General features: G+C 40.4%; 1 protein-coding gene across 3 annotated transcripts in view; it reads right to left on the bottom strand.

Moving 5' to 3' along the window:
* Positions 1–4,227: 4,227 nt before the first annotated feature.
* The window catches only part of SPATA18 (spermatogenesis associated 18), a 50,253-nt gene continuing 38,098 nt past the window's right edge, over positions 4,228–16,382 (bottom strand). For all 3 annotated transcript variants that reach the window (XM_015096498.4, XM_042251415.2, XM_015096499.4), the window contains 4 exons: positions 15,776–15,899; positions 11,559–11,642; positions 9,252–9,297; positions 4,228–8,075 (listed from right to left, as the gene is read on the bottom strand). In XM_015096498.4, coding sequence (XP_014951984.2) covers positions 8,068–8,075; positions 9,252–9,297; positions 11,559–11,642; positions 15,776–15,899 — 262 coding nt within the window. In that variant the 3' untranslated portion in view covers positions 4,228–8,067. The remainder of the gene's footprint in view (positions 8,076–9,251; positions 9,298–11,558; positions 11,643–15,775; positions 15,900–16,382) is intronic.

Raw genomic sequence — 16,382 nt, 5'->3', positions numbered from 1 at the left:
GCTATCCAAACAAGAAATGCAAGAGAGGACATTTTTAACCTCTAGGAAGAAAAGTAAAATTTCTCTTCTCTTTTGTTCTCTTTTATTGAAAATCTAATTATACAGCAACATTTTTATATGTATGCACACAAATGAAGAGTGCATATACTAAATTGTCAGTAGGGCTTCCCTGGCGGCTCAGGGGTTAAAGCGTCTGCCTGCAATGCGGGAGACCTGGGTTCGATCCCTGGGTTGGGAAGATCCCCTGGAGAAGGAAGTGGCAACCCACTCTAGTATTCTTGCCTGGAGGATCCCATGGACAGAGGAGCCTGGTGGGCTACAGTCCACGGGGTCGCAAAGAGTCAGACACGACTGAGCATCTTCACTCACTCACTCACTACCTATTATTGGAGCACAGAAAATCATTTAATATTCTCAGAGGCTTTTAAATTAATTTATTATTTTCCATTTAGAAAGTAAAGGACAGCATAATACATGCAATAAATTATTTCTGTAATATTCTGCTTGTAAGTCATTAAAGCCAGACCTAGACCAGTTTTTCAAACTTGTCTGCTGATGTTAAAATACAGATGCCCCTGGAGATTCTGATTCAGTGAGTATGGAGTGGCATCCAAGAATCTCTCTTTGATAAGTTTACCAAGTGATTTTCATCATCAAACAAATTTGGGAAGTATTAGTCAACATTTTTACTGAAGTGACTAAAGATGTAAGTATAATCACTACTCAGACTTATTGGAAGTTAAGTATAATTTAAGAATCATCATTTTTAACAACCCAAATATTCAAAACTTTAGAAAATAATTATTTAAAAGTTTTTACAAAATGCATGCTTTATATGAATCAGGATGCAAATTCATCTTTATAAGGTATGCAATTTGGTGTGTTCTAATTTTGAATAATATCCATTTGTCTCTTTCACTGATTCATAATTACATTAAAGTTTAGGTGCCTGTTTATAAGAAGTGTAAATGGATTTTCGCTAGAGAGATTAACTTGGAAAACAAAACCCTGAAAACGAAAACAGAAGAGAATAAGAGAGAGAAAATAGAAGTGAAAGTCAAGGTATAACATGCAAGGGATTAAAGGAGAAATATGGAATGCTGGACAAGCAACATTGACATAAACGCTGAGTTCAAGGGCATCTTATTTTATGATACAATTGATAGAAGGGTGAAAAAAAACAAGAGGAAAAGCTAAGCAAAAGCATAAAGATATAGACATAAATAAGAGATTTCCATTCTGAGCCTTTTATTCCATAGTAAATTTATTGGGTGAAAAGTCTGTTTATCTGTGACAGAGTCAGAATTCTTCCCTCCCTCGTAAAAGCTGATAAAACCTAACTCCCAATGGTCATGGCATCTGTGATTCTAGAAAACAGTAGGTCTTAGGAAGCATTTCCTGAAATAGGTCTTCCAGAATAGCACCTCTTCAAGGATTCCATGAAGAAAAAGGCTTCCATAGAAAAATAAATTTGGAGAATCTACAGGACATTCTCCTTGAAGTTCCCCACAAAGAGTAGAACAGTCAAGGCTCTGAAGAATCCCAAAGAGACGATTTGTGTGAAGACCAGGGAACACGTTGTGGGGCTGGGTTCCCTGGTCTAAGAAGATGGAAGCAGCCCCAGCACTCCAACACCAGAAGTCAGCTGCCGAAGGGTCCACTTCATCCGGCGGCACGCAAGACCTGACAGTTAACCACCTTTTCCAAATACACTTCACATCACATTGCAAGACATTATTTTGGTTGTTTCACTAAAATTATGGCTTAAACTAGACTAAAATGAAGCTATAGCATACACATTTATCATATTTTCTGTTGCTCACCTAATAGGAGATGGAGTTAGCTGCCTGGCTGACATACTAATTGCCAGTGATATTATGGAAAGTATGATGTTCATTCTGGCAACCTTAGGAGAAAAATTTTGAGCATGAAATTACCCAATCACATTGCATTTGAAAGAAGAAAATTCATTCCTGCTTCATTTTCAAGGCCTCTATTCACTCACTGCATTAAGGCTTCACCGCTTTGGTATTTAAATGGCATATATTGAATGTCACTTATTCATATGGCCCCTGGACTCATATTTCAATGACCTAATGCAGTTTGGAATACTAGTTTCTTAGAATCTCCATAACGCATTACCCATAATTGTAGGTATGATATTATTTAAAGTCACACTACTAAGAAGTCTTTCATTTGACTCAAAATTTATAGAATGCTATTGGCAGCAATCTGCCTCATGAAGGATCCTCAGGGTGCCTAAAACTGAATTATAATGGTCTGCAACTTGCCTCGTTGTTTAGGATCATAGTAGGTGGAACACAAAGTAGGGTAACAAGAAGTGTTAGATGGATCTCTGAGCCCCTCCCCCCACACTCATTTTATTGTTCATGATGATCTTAGGATTATAGTTTCAATGGACACCTGTTAAAAGACTGACTAATTCATCTGTGGATGACATAACTGAGTTACATTCTCTCATGAAGTTCACCATACTTCTCCTATTGTCTGGCATAACTTTCTTATATATAGGTATTTGTCCTCAAATTAATTCAATTGATATATAGCTCTCTTTTAAATTTACTCTACTGATGTATTTTTCTCTTTCTTCCATTTGTGCTTTCACAACTGAACATGACATTAAGCTCAGAAGACCCAAGACCTTGTCTATCAGTGTATCCCTAGCAGTGTATACTGTATCTATCACCCAGGAGAAGCTCATTGAACTTGCGAGTGTATGAATGAAGGAACAAAAAAACAAAGCAATAAACAAAAGAAATGGTGCAGTAGGCCATCGAGGAGCAAGAGAAAACATGGTGGACTATTATTTTGAAATAGAAAGCCTTGAAGGAAGACTGTATGGTGTACTCAATGAACAGTTTCCTTACCTTTTTTACACTGTGTGGACCACAACAAACTGTGCACAATTCTGAAAGAGATGGGAATACCAGACCACCTGACCTGCCCCCTGAGAAATCTGTATACAGGTCAAGAAGCAACAGTTAGGACTGGACATGGGACAACAGACTGGTTCCAAATCGGGAAAGGAGTACATCAAGGCTGTATATTGTCACCCCGCTTATTTAACTTCTATGCAGAGTACATCATGAGAAATGCAAGGCTGGATAAAGCACAAGTTGGAATCAAGATTGCTGGGAGAAATATCAATAACCTCAGATATGCAGATGACAGAAAGCGAAGAGGAACTAAAGAGCCTTTCGATGAAAGTAAAAGAGGTGAGTGAAAAAGTAGGCTTAAAACTCAACTTTCAGAAAACTAAGATCATGGCATCCAGTCTCATCACTTCATGGCAAATAGATGGGGAAACAATGGAAGCCTTGTCAGATTTTATTTTGGGGGGCTCCAAAATCACTGCAGATGGTGACTGCAGCCATGAAATTAAAAGATGCTTGCTCCTTGGAAGGAAAGTTATGACCAACCTAGACAGCATATTAAACAGCAGAACAAAGACCCGTCAAATCTACGGTTTTTCCAGTAGTCATGTATGGATGTGAGTTGGACCATAAAGAAAGCTGAGCGCCGAAGAACTGATGCTTTTGAACTGTGGTGTTGGAGAAGACTCTTGAGAGTCCCTTCGGCTGCAAGGAGATCCAACCAGTCCATCCTAAAGGAAATTGGTGCTGAAAATTCATTGGAAGGACTGATGCTGAAGCTGAAACTCCAATACTTTGGCCACCGGATGCGAAGAACTGACTCGTTGGAAAAGACCCTGATGCTGGGGAAGATTGAAGGTGGGAGGAGAAGGGGTCAACAGGATGAGATGGTTGGATAGCATCACTGACTCAATGGACATGAGTTTAAGTAAGCCCCGGGAGTTGGTGATGGACAGGGAAGCCTGGCGTGCTGCAGTCCATGGGGTTGCAGAGACAGACACCACTGAGAGACTGAACTGAACTGAACTGAACTGACACCTGGATTCCTCGTGGGGAGCAACTGAAATCATGTGCGTGAAAACTATAAAACAGTATAGAACTACTCAGGAAGTGTGTCTTGAATATGAAGACAATGAATTGTGAATAAACTGAAGCTGGCAATTAAGCTACAGCAGGGAACATCACAGCATCACAGAGTCAACCCCAGAGCAGAGGTGCTGTTGATATTTTTTTAGGGCATTTGCAGCCATGGTTCAGGCCTCACAGAAGGGAGGTAGATGAAGGGAATCTGCAAGGAGAGCATATCATTGCAAAGAACTTATAGGTACAGAAGAATTTTTTTCTTGATTTTATTATTAGAGGTTAAACTGATAATACAATAACCAACATTTACCCAGGTTACAATAAAAGTTTATCACTTTTCAAAGTCACCAAGGTTAAGGTGCATGCCTTGAGGAAATGAATATAGGTCAGCCGCCTTCTGTTTTTGGACCCTTTCCACAAATTATTCTAGACTAACTGCCAGGCCCCGAGCAGTTACAGTTCAAATCAAAGACTTGGGAAATGGCAAGTGGCCTGACAGGATACAGAGCAAATAAACTGAGTACACACAGCATTTTTCCCAACCAGGTGCATTCCCACATTTCAGTCCTAAAAACAATTCTGATATGTAAGCATTCTTATTACTTAGTGAGATTTTAGAAAAGACCTTTTAGCCCATAACACAAAGTAATTGATTTATGGTTTTAATATACACCAGCTTTTCCAGGCATGCATTTACTATGCAAATCAAGGCACTGCTGTAAGTTATTATTCAAAACTTCACCAAGAGTTGTTCACCATTTCCGAAAACCCCTGGCATCAGTGTTTCTGACGTCACCAATACAATGCACACTGATCTGCATTTGTAGCTGGTAATTCTACATACAGGTGCAAGTGTCTGATGACTTCACTGTATCTTCTAGGATCATTATACCCAAGCCTTTTTGTTGAAATATATTCTTTTATTAAAAGACATTGTTTAAATGTATTAAATACATTTATTGAAATACATTGTTTTATTAAAAATTTCCTTTTTTTCTGTTTATAGTCCAGTTTGAGTACTGTATCCACTGTTTAAAAGCATATATGCCTATAATCACACTAATTTTGAACTTCATTTCAGAATAGCCAGAATACATATCATGAAAGGAGGCACTGAGTCTGGGAGGGTTGACAGAACTACTGATCCCATCCACCTGCCTCACTCTTCAGAAGACTGAAGCTCAGAGAGGTGCAGTAACTTGCTTCAGGCCATCAAGCAAGCTGAGGACCAAGTCAAAACTGAGCTCTTCTATCAGCACTCGGCCCTGCCTCAAAATGATGACTACACAAATGTAGAGGGGAGAACAATTAAGCTTGCACTTCAGAATAAGTTGGTGGCTCAGACTGTAAAGAATCTGCAGGCAACATGGGAGACCCAGGTTTGATCCCTGGGTCGGGAAGATCCCCTGGAGAAGGGCATGGCAACCCACTCCAGTGTTTTTGCCTGGAGAATCCATGGACAGAGGAGCCTGGTGAGCTACAGTCCATGGGGTCACAAAGAGTCGGACACAACTGAGTGACTAACACTTCCAGTTTCACTTTCATAATAAATTGGTGACCATTAAACCAAGGGTCTGTCTAGTCAAGGCTATTTCCAGTAGTCATGTATGGATGTGAGAGTTGGACTGTGAAGAAAGCTGAACACCAAAGAATTGAAGCTTTTGAACTGTGGTGTTGGAGAAGACTCCTAAGAGTCCCTTGGACTGCAAGGAGATCCAACCAGTCCATTCTAAAGGAGATCAGTCCTGGGATTTCTTTGGGAGGAATGATGCTGAAGCTGAAAGTCCAGTACTTTGGCCACCTCATGCGAAGAGTTGACTCATTGGAAGACTCTGATGCTGGGAGGGATTGGGGACAGGAGGAAACGGGGATGACAGAGGATAAGATGGCTGGATGGCATCACTGACTCGATGGACGTGAGTCTGAGTGAACTCTGGGAGTTGGTGATGGACAGGGAGGCCTGGCGTGCTGCAATTCATGGGGTCGCAAAGAATCAGACACGACTGAGCAACTGAACTGAACTGAACTGAGACCAAGGGGTGGAGGCTAGAGAGGTCTCCCGCTTGCCTGTGTCCCAGCACAAGAGACAGAGGCTTTAGAGAAGTTTTTCCTTTTTGTTACCTGAGGGGGTTTTGTTTTGTTTTTATTTGTTTTCACCTAAACAGCCCCAGCTGCTGGTTCTGGTGCTGAACTTATGCAAACTGAGCTGTGGCCAGTTCGGAGCTTCTCTCTAAAAGGCCCACGACAAAAGTTGTCATTTGTGAAGCTTGCCTTTAAAGACGGCATTAAAATGGACACAAAAAAAGCAAAAACAACACTACTTATTCCATCAAGAGCTTGAACTTTTTCAACAGTACTTCACAGTGAAGAAATCAAGGGACAGACATGCTATTTAAAATCTACAAATGGTTCCCTTAGCTTTTAGGCTTGAGTTTCAGAGTTTCAGTCAGAGGGAGATCGTTTTTTATTTTTAAGATTTAAAAAAAAAATTTCTTCTTTAGTAAATTTTTCTATTTTTTTTCTAAATTGAATTTTTCACAAAGCAAAAATCAAAAGCAATTAGTGCTATTTTATCTTTTAATTGTTTAGCATAGCTAAATGTCATTTATTGATCAGCTATTCAATGAGAACTCTTCTGCATTCCAGGCATGTCCCTTTTTTTTTTTTTTCATGGAAACACATTTCATTTAAAATACAGCAGTGTGTACAAGTCAATCCCAAACTCCTAATCTATCCCTTCCCCTCCCCACCCTTCTCCTAGTGTAACCATAAATCTGCTCTGTAAGTCTGGTGAGTCTGTTTCTGTTTTGTAAATAAGTTCATTTGTATAATTTTTTAGGTTCCATGTGTAAGCAATATCATACAATACTTCTCTTTCTGTCTGACTTACTTCACTTAGCATGGTGATCTCCAGGTCCACCCATGTTGCTACAAATGGCATTAGTTCATTCATTTAATGGCTGAGTAGTATTCCATTGAATATATGTACCAATCTTCTTTATCCATTCATCTGTTGATGTATACTAAGGTTGCTTCCATGTCTTGGCTGTTGTAAGTAGTGCTGCTATGAACACTGGGGTGCATGTGTCCTTTCAAATTCATGTTTTTCTCTGGATATATGCCTATTAGTGGGATTGCTGGGTTATATCGGTAGCTCTATTTTTACTTTCTTAAGGAACCTCCATACTGTTCTCCATAGTAACTACATCAGTCTACATTCCCACCATCAGTGTCAGATGGAGTTCTTAGGAGATCTGAGTTTATAACCAACTAAGCAGAATAGGTAAAAGATGTCAAGATATCAGGTAGCTTTTATATTTAACATGTACATTAAAACTTCATTCAGAAACATTCCCAGGAGATAAACACAAGGTACCTAACATATAGTCACCAAGTTAGCTTCTACCCAAATCACCACTCCACTTTTTTGAAGCAAGAGAACTCTCTCAAGTAGGTAGCTTCAACCAACCATGCTCAACTAAACCAAACTGGGCACTTCATAGCAGGAAAATAGGAGCCAACCAATGAACTCTATTTTCCTAAATCATCATCATGTATGTGTAGCCTGAAGTCCCTGTTATGCTATAAGTTCCCCAATTTGAGACTGGGGCTGTCTTCCAAGTCCCCAAAGAAAATTAAAACACCCCAGATTGTTTTCCAGCTAAATCTAAACCCAGCAATTATAATATTTATGATCAGTCTGCAAATTGAAATGACTCTTCTTGTCTTTTGGACATAGCACAGTAAAAGTTTTTCACTTTAGTTGTTATAAAAGAGCCTTATGTTTCAGGTTGAGAATCCTGAACCTGTATAATGGACTTAGCTTCAAATGAATATGATCCTAAACACCTAGGCAATAGTTTTTATCAAATTAATGGAATCTGTATCTATAAAAATAGAATAAAATGCAATATATCTGCAGTTACAAATGCGCTAAGCCAAAACATTTAACTCTCTGTGTGAAGTGATACACAGAATTGCCTTGTCACATTAGCTTAAGTGAGGTCTGAGGCAACACAGCAGGCAGGTGGAAGTGCTGGGTAAGCTGGCCATTGTAGGTGTCCTGAGCAGAGGAACATGGCTGGTGGTTTTAAAACCCTAGGGAGAAAAATAAAGGGCTCATTATTATGGTTGCTTTTTTAGACTTTCTTTTGAAAAGACCTAAACAAAAGATTGTCACCCTGCTTACTTAACTTATATGCAGAGTACATCATGAGAAATGCTGGGCTGGAAGAAGCACAAGCTGGAATCAAGATTGCCAGGAGAAATATCAATAACCTCAGATATGCAGATGACACCACCCTTATGGCAGAAAGTGAAGAGGAACTAAAAAGCCTCTTGAAGAGAGTGAAAGAAGAGAGTGAAAAAGTTGGCTTAAAGCTCAACATTCAGAAAATGAAGATCATGGCATCCGATCCCATCACTTCATGGGAAATAGATGGGGAAACAGTGGAAACAGTGTCAGACTTTATTTTGGGAGGCTCTGAAATCACTGCAGATGGTGATTGCAGCCATAAAATGAAAAGATGCTTACTCCTTGGAAGGAAAGTTATGACCAACCTAGATAGCATATTCAAAAGCAGAGACATTACTTTGCTGACTAAGGTCCGTCTAGTCAAGGCTTTGGTTTTTCCAGTGGTCAGGTATGGATGTGAGAGTTGGACTGTGAAGAAGGCTGAGCGCTGAAGAATTAATGCTTTTGAACTGTGATGTTGGAGAAGACTCCTAAGAGTCCCTTGGACTGCAAGGAGATCCAACCAGTCCATTCTGAAGGAGATCAGTCCTGGGTGTTCTTTGGAAGGAATGATGCTAAAGCTGAAACTCCAGTACTTTGGCCACCTCATGCGAAGAGTTGACTCACTGGAAAAGATTCTGATGTTGGGAGGGATTGGGGGCAGGAGGAGAAGGGAACAATGGACAATGAGATGGCTGATGGCATCACTGACTCGATGGACATTAGTTTGGGTGAACTCCGGGAGTTGGTGATAGACAGGGAGGCCTGGTGTGCTGCAGTTCATGGGGTCACAAAGAGTCAGACACGACTGAGCGACTGACCTGAACTGAACTGAAACAAAAGATGGGTGGTTAATCCAAGTTTGAAAGTGAAAATGTTAGTCGCTCAGTCGTGTCCAACTCATTGTTGCCCTATGGACCCTATGGACTGTAGCCTGCCATTCTCCAGGAAGCAAAACATTCATATTGCTGCTCCATGCTGAGTACTAAGAGAAGCATTAAAAAACAGAAACCTTGCTCCACCTAGACAATCCCACTTACTTGGCAATCCACATCTTATTGGAGAAGGACTCCGGCTTCGAGATATCTGGAAAATATAAAAGTGTAATGCAAATTACACAGTAGATGAAGCTCAAACAATGAATCCTTTTGATGTTTTTTCCCTAAATCCAGCTAAACAGTTGCTCTGAAGCAGTTTAGAGCAATGGTGGCTTTGCCCTGAAGTTTTTGCCCTATGATTCCTTTTATACTTCCCAAAGTGCATGTATACTCAACTTAGCTTAAATTATTTATTATTAATTAAAAGTTGGGCTCAGTGGCCTGGGTTTTGTTGGCTTTTGTGGTGGTGGTTGTTAACAGTTGCTAAACATTTTTTGAGGTTGGATGCTCACTGGCCATACTGAATTCCATGACTTCCAGAAGATATTATTATAATTATGAAGAGTAATTAAGGCTAAAATTATCAAATACTCTCTGGCACATCCTTTATATGAATTATCTCATGTGTTCAAAATGCTGCCTATTAAAGGGAGTCCCTGGGAAGCCAGAAAAGACCCACATGTCAAATCTCATCTTTGCTTTCACTGAGCAAAAGCCAGCTATCCCGGTTACCTACAAGCCTGACATGGCTCAGAAATAATTGACTGCAGGCATCATTCTTACTCTGAGCTTTCACTTTAAATAGACACTAGCAAAGATAGAGGCTGTTCTGCCTATGAAATCTCAAACAAGTCAACCAGATTAACCAAAAATATTTGTACCAGTCTTGTTATAAGAAGATGATCGTAGAAAGGGACAGAATTTTGGCAATAGTTCCACCTTTAAGAATACATTTTATTCTTATCAAATGTTTTAAGTTTGTTTACCCAGGGGACAAAAGAAAGAGAGAGGAGGGGCTCAAACATGTATAGGTACTTATCACAGAGGGACGCTGCCCATTGATAAATCTTCCAGTGAGTGTCCAGAGTTAAAATGTGTTGTGGCTGTAACAAGTGGCTAATATTGTTCTTGCTTCTGATATAACACTTCCTCTTAGGAAAAGGAGAATTTTTATTCTTCCAGTATAAATGTCATAAGATGTCTCTTTATCAGCCCATTAAGTGTACAATCCTTTAGCTTTTACCTATGGTGAATACTTATTTGGCAATAAGGACAATTAAGTTATATTAAAATCTGCAAGTGCAAAAGAGCCATGTCTGACACACGCCTTTGCATTCCCAGGCCATTTTGCTCCTATGGTTAGTCTTCCCCAACCCATAAAAACTCGGTAAGATCACATACCACCTCCCCCATGAACCAAATCCAGAGGAATCACTGCCTCCTCTGACAGCTTTAGTACATGGTGCCTCTTTTATGGACTCTATCATATACCACATTCAGTTACTTTGTTTAAATCATACTGATCTTCCTATATTGAAACCCATTCAGGAAAGAGAACATATTTTAATCATTTGTGTGTTGCCCCTCTCCTCCTAGTCTAGCATCCACACGGTACAGAAGAAATGTTTGATTGGAACTTTATTAAACATGTTTTGCTGAGAGAGGTTTAGAAGTGTAGAAGTTGCATCACTAGAGATAATTTCAGAGAAATGGAGCCTTGACAAATGCGATCCTCCTTCTTCACCACTCTCCCCAAAACTAGGTTGAACAAATATTTAAAGAATTTTTATTTGAAGGAAAAGCAAATTGTTAGCCTATCTGGTATCCACATGTCTTGGTCCAGACATGTATTCAAAAGGCATTAACTAAATATTATGATTGAATCAATGAACAGTGGTGATTCATAATAATGTCAGGTTTTAGGGATTTTATCGCCACAGTCTTCAGAGGTGTTTTGCTTTTTTTTTTTTTCTTTGACAGACTTATTAGTAATCCTAAGAACAAATATGCAGAGACTAATCTTAATTCTTCCTACTTTGAAATTTGGAGGAAAATCAATACCTGCAGTGCCCTTTATACAGTATTGAAATCCAGATCATTTGAGCAACTTCTCCAAGCTCATGCTCATACAAGAAGTTCTAGAGGAACCAGGGACTGGTGTGTACAGAGATCAGTTGACTAAGATGTCCCATTCTCTGTTCAGAAAACTAATTAATAACTAATAGCCCATTTTCATTTAAAGATAAAAATAAAGCAATGAAATACTTAATAAAGAAAAAAAACTACCTCTATTTCCTTCTGTCTAGAATGATAAATTCCTTAGCCCAAGGTCAGATAGAAATTAATCTAAGGTGACTACAGCAGGTTCTCTTTCTACCTCCAGACTTGCCATCACCTTTGTTATAGGTAACTGTGGATGAAAAAATACATAAGATGATTTTGTGTAAAAACAATGAGACAGATACGTACCATGCCTAAACCAATACGGGTACGAGGGCAGATGGGGCTTAAACTCCTGCTTCGACATCGACTTACAGATCGCACTGAATTCCACTGGAAAAAAAAAAAGAAAGAGAAAAATAGTCAATGGTTTGTAAGAGCCCAGTGGCTTAAAACAATACTTATATCCCATAGAATGAACAAGAAATTTTCTGACATGATTACACTTGCCTCTTACTGGTCATCAGCATGAGGTACACTAATTTCTTATAGCTGCCCAATATTTGACAATAATTCTAGCATATTTCTCAATAAAATCTCCTTACAATGAACTTTGGGATATTCAAATTCTTGGTGCTAATGGGACTGTTGCAGGAAGGGGGACCCCTTCCAGGGCCTGAAACTGGGCTTTCGTCTAACACTCAGAAATGAATTGTCCGAGGAGACCCGTGTGTTGACAAAGCAAGAGATTTTATTGGGAAAGGGCACCCGGGTGGAGAGCAGTAGGGTAAGGGAACCCAGGAGAACAGCTTTGCCACGTGGCTCACAGTCTCGGGTTTTATGGTGATAGGATTAGTTTACGGGTTGTCTTTAGCCAATCATTCTGACTCAGAGTCCTTCCTGGTGGTGCAAGCCTTGTTCAGCCAAGATGGATGCCAGAAAGAAGGATTCTGGGAGGTGGTTGGACATGTGATGTCTCCTTTTGACCTTTCCCGAACTCTTCCATTTGGTGGTGGCTTATTAGTTCCATGTTCCTTATGAGGACCTCCTATCATAAAACAACTCATGCAAATGGTTACTATGGTGCCTGGCCAGGGTGGGTGGTTTCATTCAGTGTGCTTCCCCTAACAGCTCTCCCCTGAGAGACTTCATACTCAAGGCACTTCTTGAGAATTGGGGCGGAGGTCTCTTTCTTCTATAACTTCTTCCTGCTGTGCATGGGCATAGGCCTGCCTAGCAGACCAGGAGTATCTCTCCACCTGATCTAAGTCAAGATATTTTTTGGCTAAAACCAGCATTCACCCTTGTAATAAGAGCAATTTAGTTCGAAACTGTTGGCTCCTCTCAGAAATGAAATAGACAGGGGCCAAACAGAAGACCTAACTGGATGGTCATTACCGGTCCCCAGAAATATTTGGGGTGAAGGCTGCAGGGTTTGTGACTTTTTTTTTTGATTGGTTGGTGGTGAGGCAACAGAGCTATGCTCCAGGAATCTTGTGTTTAGTCTGAAGTTACCATCCTCCACCTGGGTCAGGGCTCCAGTTCGCACCTTAAAATGATGCTCAAACAGAGGAGAAACTACACGACGACATCAGAGGTAGACAGTCTGCCCAAGATGCTGGACTGGATTCTTATGATCATTTATAAAGTTTTCTTGACTTCTTAGACCTTTGCATATAAATCAAATGCTTTTCTATTATAGGCCTGATCCTATGCTAGTTTTATAAATCAATCCAATTGTTGGGTTTGTGGCCAATTACCTGTGTTTAGTTCTGGGTTACCTTGGTAAATTTCTCTACTACAAGGCTCTAACTGGTTGGCCCTGAGAAAATTTACTTTAAAAAAATTATAGTCATATTCGGGTCACTGTGATATTACTAGATGGGATCCCCTCACTGGGCCAATTAATAATGCCTGCTCTGACTCTCACCATAAATTTGAGTTTTCTTCTATTACTCAGGCTCAATAAAAGCAACAAGCACATCAACCAATCAAAAAGAAAAAAAAAAGTCACAAACCCTGCAATCCTCAACCCAAATGTTTCTGGGGACCAGTAATGACCATCCTGTTAGGTCTCCTGTTTGGCCCCTGTCTATTTCATCTCTGAGAGGAGCCAACAGTTTCGAACTAAATTGTTCTTATTACAAGGGTGAATGCTGGTTTTAGCCAAAAAATACCTTGACTTAGATCAGGTGGAGAGAGACTTCTGCTCTGCTAGGCAGGCCTATGCCCATGCACAGCAGGAAAAAGTTATAGAAGAAAGAGACCTCCGCCCCAATTCTCAAGAAGTGCCTTGAGTATGAAGTCTCTCAGGGGAGAGCTGTTAGGGGAAGCACACTGAATGAAACCACCCACCCTGGCCAGGCACCATAGTAACCATTTGCATGAGTTGTTTTATGATAGGAGGTCCTCATAAGGAACATGGAACTAATAAGCCACCACCAAATGGAAGAGTTCGGGAAAGGTCAAAAGGAGACATCACATGTCCAACCACCTCCCAGAATCCTTCTTTCTGGCATCCATCTTGGCTGAACAAGGCTTGCACCACCAGGAAGGACTCTGAGTCAGAATGATTGGCTAAAGACAACCCGTAAACTAATCCTATCACCATAAAACCCGAGACTGTGAGCCACGTGGCAGAGCTGTTCTCCTGGGTTCCCTTACCCTACTGCTCTCCACCCGGGTGCCCTTTCCCAATAAAATCTCTTGCTTTGTCAACACACGGGTCTCCTCGGACAATTCATTTCTGAGTGTTAGACGAAAGCCCGGTTTCAGGCCCTGGAAGGGGTCCCCCTTCCTGCAACAGAACTTTGTGTTGATGCAGAAGCTGTTAGAAATTACATTCAAGTTTCCAAGTGATGGAGAATGAAAGCTCCATGTAGGCACTCCACAGAGTGCTTGGGTCATAAATAACTACCAAATAAAATGAATTAATGAATGAGAGCATGAGTGAATCACCACTGTGGACCTTCTACTCTCTAACTAAATAAATCAAGGCTCAGAAAAGAAAACTCTATTTCCTATAATGAGATTTTACTAGCCAAAGTCTTCTTATCAGATCCTTTCATTCAACCTTTTCCTTTTCTGCTTTTGATTTTAGGGTATTTTCTTTAAGTTTGGGAGTTTCAACTTGGGTAAATACTGATGGTGCACTTAAGAAGAGAGACAAAGGAAGTTAAAAGGCAATTGCTATTTGATGTAGAACATAGAAATAGTGACTATTTCCTTTCCTCCCCTTCCAAACTATACTGCAGACAGTCTACATTAAGAGTTTCTTAACAGAGGGTGATTGTTTAAAGGGCTAAAGCACATTTTACGATCTCACTTCATGTGAGCATGTGCAGTTCTCAAGTCAATACAACCAACTTCTACAGCCTCAGCTTTCATAGCACAGAAGAGTTCACTGAGATACTATTTGTTCTAGCGAGATGTTTAAGCTGCAAAAACCCTTAAGTTCTTTTAAAATATACTACTATGCTTCTCACACTCTGCATGTGACAAGCTGCCATGAAACACTTCCTGTCTTCTCCAAGTCAAAGAGAACAGGAACTGAGACCACTCAGATGGTGGCTTTGCTCTGGACCCAGGAGCTTCTCTCCAGAATTCACTTACCTCCTTCTAGGAAGGGCAGGGTAAAACTCCATAATGGGAAACGTGCAGAATATCCAAGCATCCACCGCAACCAGTTCCAACACCCAATCCCCACCTTAACACACACATGTTCACACACTTGCATACCTAAGATTCCACTTTGAAGGCTTTCCAATTATTTGACATGTCCAAAGCATTCTACAACTGATGTGTATAGGAAACTGATTGACTACTCTCTCCCCACCTCCTCTGCCCTCTTTTTCTCCATCCCTCCCCTCCTTACACATCATACGAAGGAGAGAAAAACAGGATACATTCCAAACAGGACATAGTTCCAAACAGAGAGCTATCAATAAAAATTTGACCATGTTCTGAAAGTTAATCAATCACTTTTAAATGCTTAGAATTATAGAAAGCCTCCAACAGGTGAGCTCAAAGGCTTTGCCTTTATAATAGCATAGTATTTATAAGATGAAGAAGGCAACTAGGACCAATTCTATATTATAAAGAGGCTTCCCAGGTGGCTCAGTGGTAAAGAATGACTTGCCAAGGCAGGAAACGTGGGTTCAGTCCCTGGGTCGGGAAGATCCCCTGGAGGAGGAAATGGCAACCACTCCAGTATTCTTGCCTGGGATGTCCCAGAGGAGCCTGGTGGGCCATGGGGTGGTAAAGAGTCAGACACAACTTAGCAACTAAACCACCTCCATCTTACAAATAAAGCAATAGACAAAGAAATGACTGCCAGGAAATTCTGAAGACTCATGAGTTAAAGAAAAGAATCTGTTTTCACAACCAGTCCCATTCCTCTCCTTTGTATGAAATCTTCTCAAACAACCCTTATGAACTTCTTTTATACAATCTTTGGGTTTATAAATGTTCTCGAACTTGTGAATCAAACACTTGGGATGAATTGTCACTATACAAGGCCACCGTACAAAAGCCCCTCTCCTGGTGACAGCTTCTCCTTTCATGATGACACAGTCATTCTCCATGAGAGCAGGCCACACATGATAGAAGACCAAGGGAGCCGTGAAGTCAGAGTCATAGCTTCGACGGTACCTGTTATGAAGACATAAAAGAACAAGAAAGAGAGGTTAAGCAGTTACGTAACCTAACGGGAGGGACGGATCATCAGTGCAAAATTTTCATCTTTTATTCTGCTCAAACCTGGATAAATATAGATCCTAATTCTATTATTAAAGAGACAGTTGTGGGCTCCTAGAATAGGAACCAGTTATAATAAGGACCCAACACGAGCTCACCAAGAAAAAGTCATGTCATAGAGAACAGACTGGGGTTGCCATGAGGGAGGAGGTTGGGGGAGGGGTGGACCGGGAGGCTGCTGTTAGCAGATGCAAACTCGTATATTTAGATGGATAAACAAGGTGTCCTACTGTATAGCACAAGGAACTATATTCAACACCCTATGATAAACCATCTGGAAAAGAATATTTTTTTAAAATGTATATATATGTATAACTGAATCACTGTGCTGTACAGCAGAAATTAACACAACATTGTGGAAGTCCAATGTGCCATCCA

This window comes from Ovis aries, chromosome 6 (assembly GCF_016772045.2).
Source record: "Ovis aries strain OAR_USU_Benz2616 breed Rambouillet chromosome 6, ARS-UI_Ramb_v3.0, whole genome shotgun sequence".
NCBI lineage: Eukaryota > Metazoa > Chordata > Mammalia > Artiodactyla > Bovidae > Ovis > Ovis aries.
This window is presented reverse-complemented; position numbering and strand designations above follow the sequence as displayed.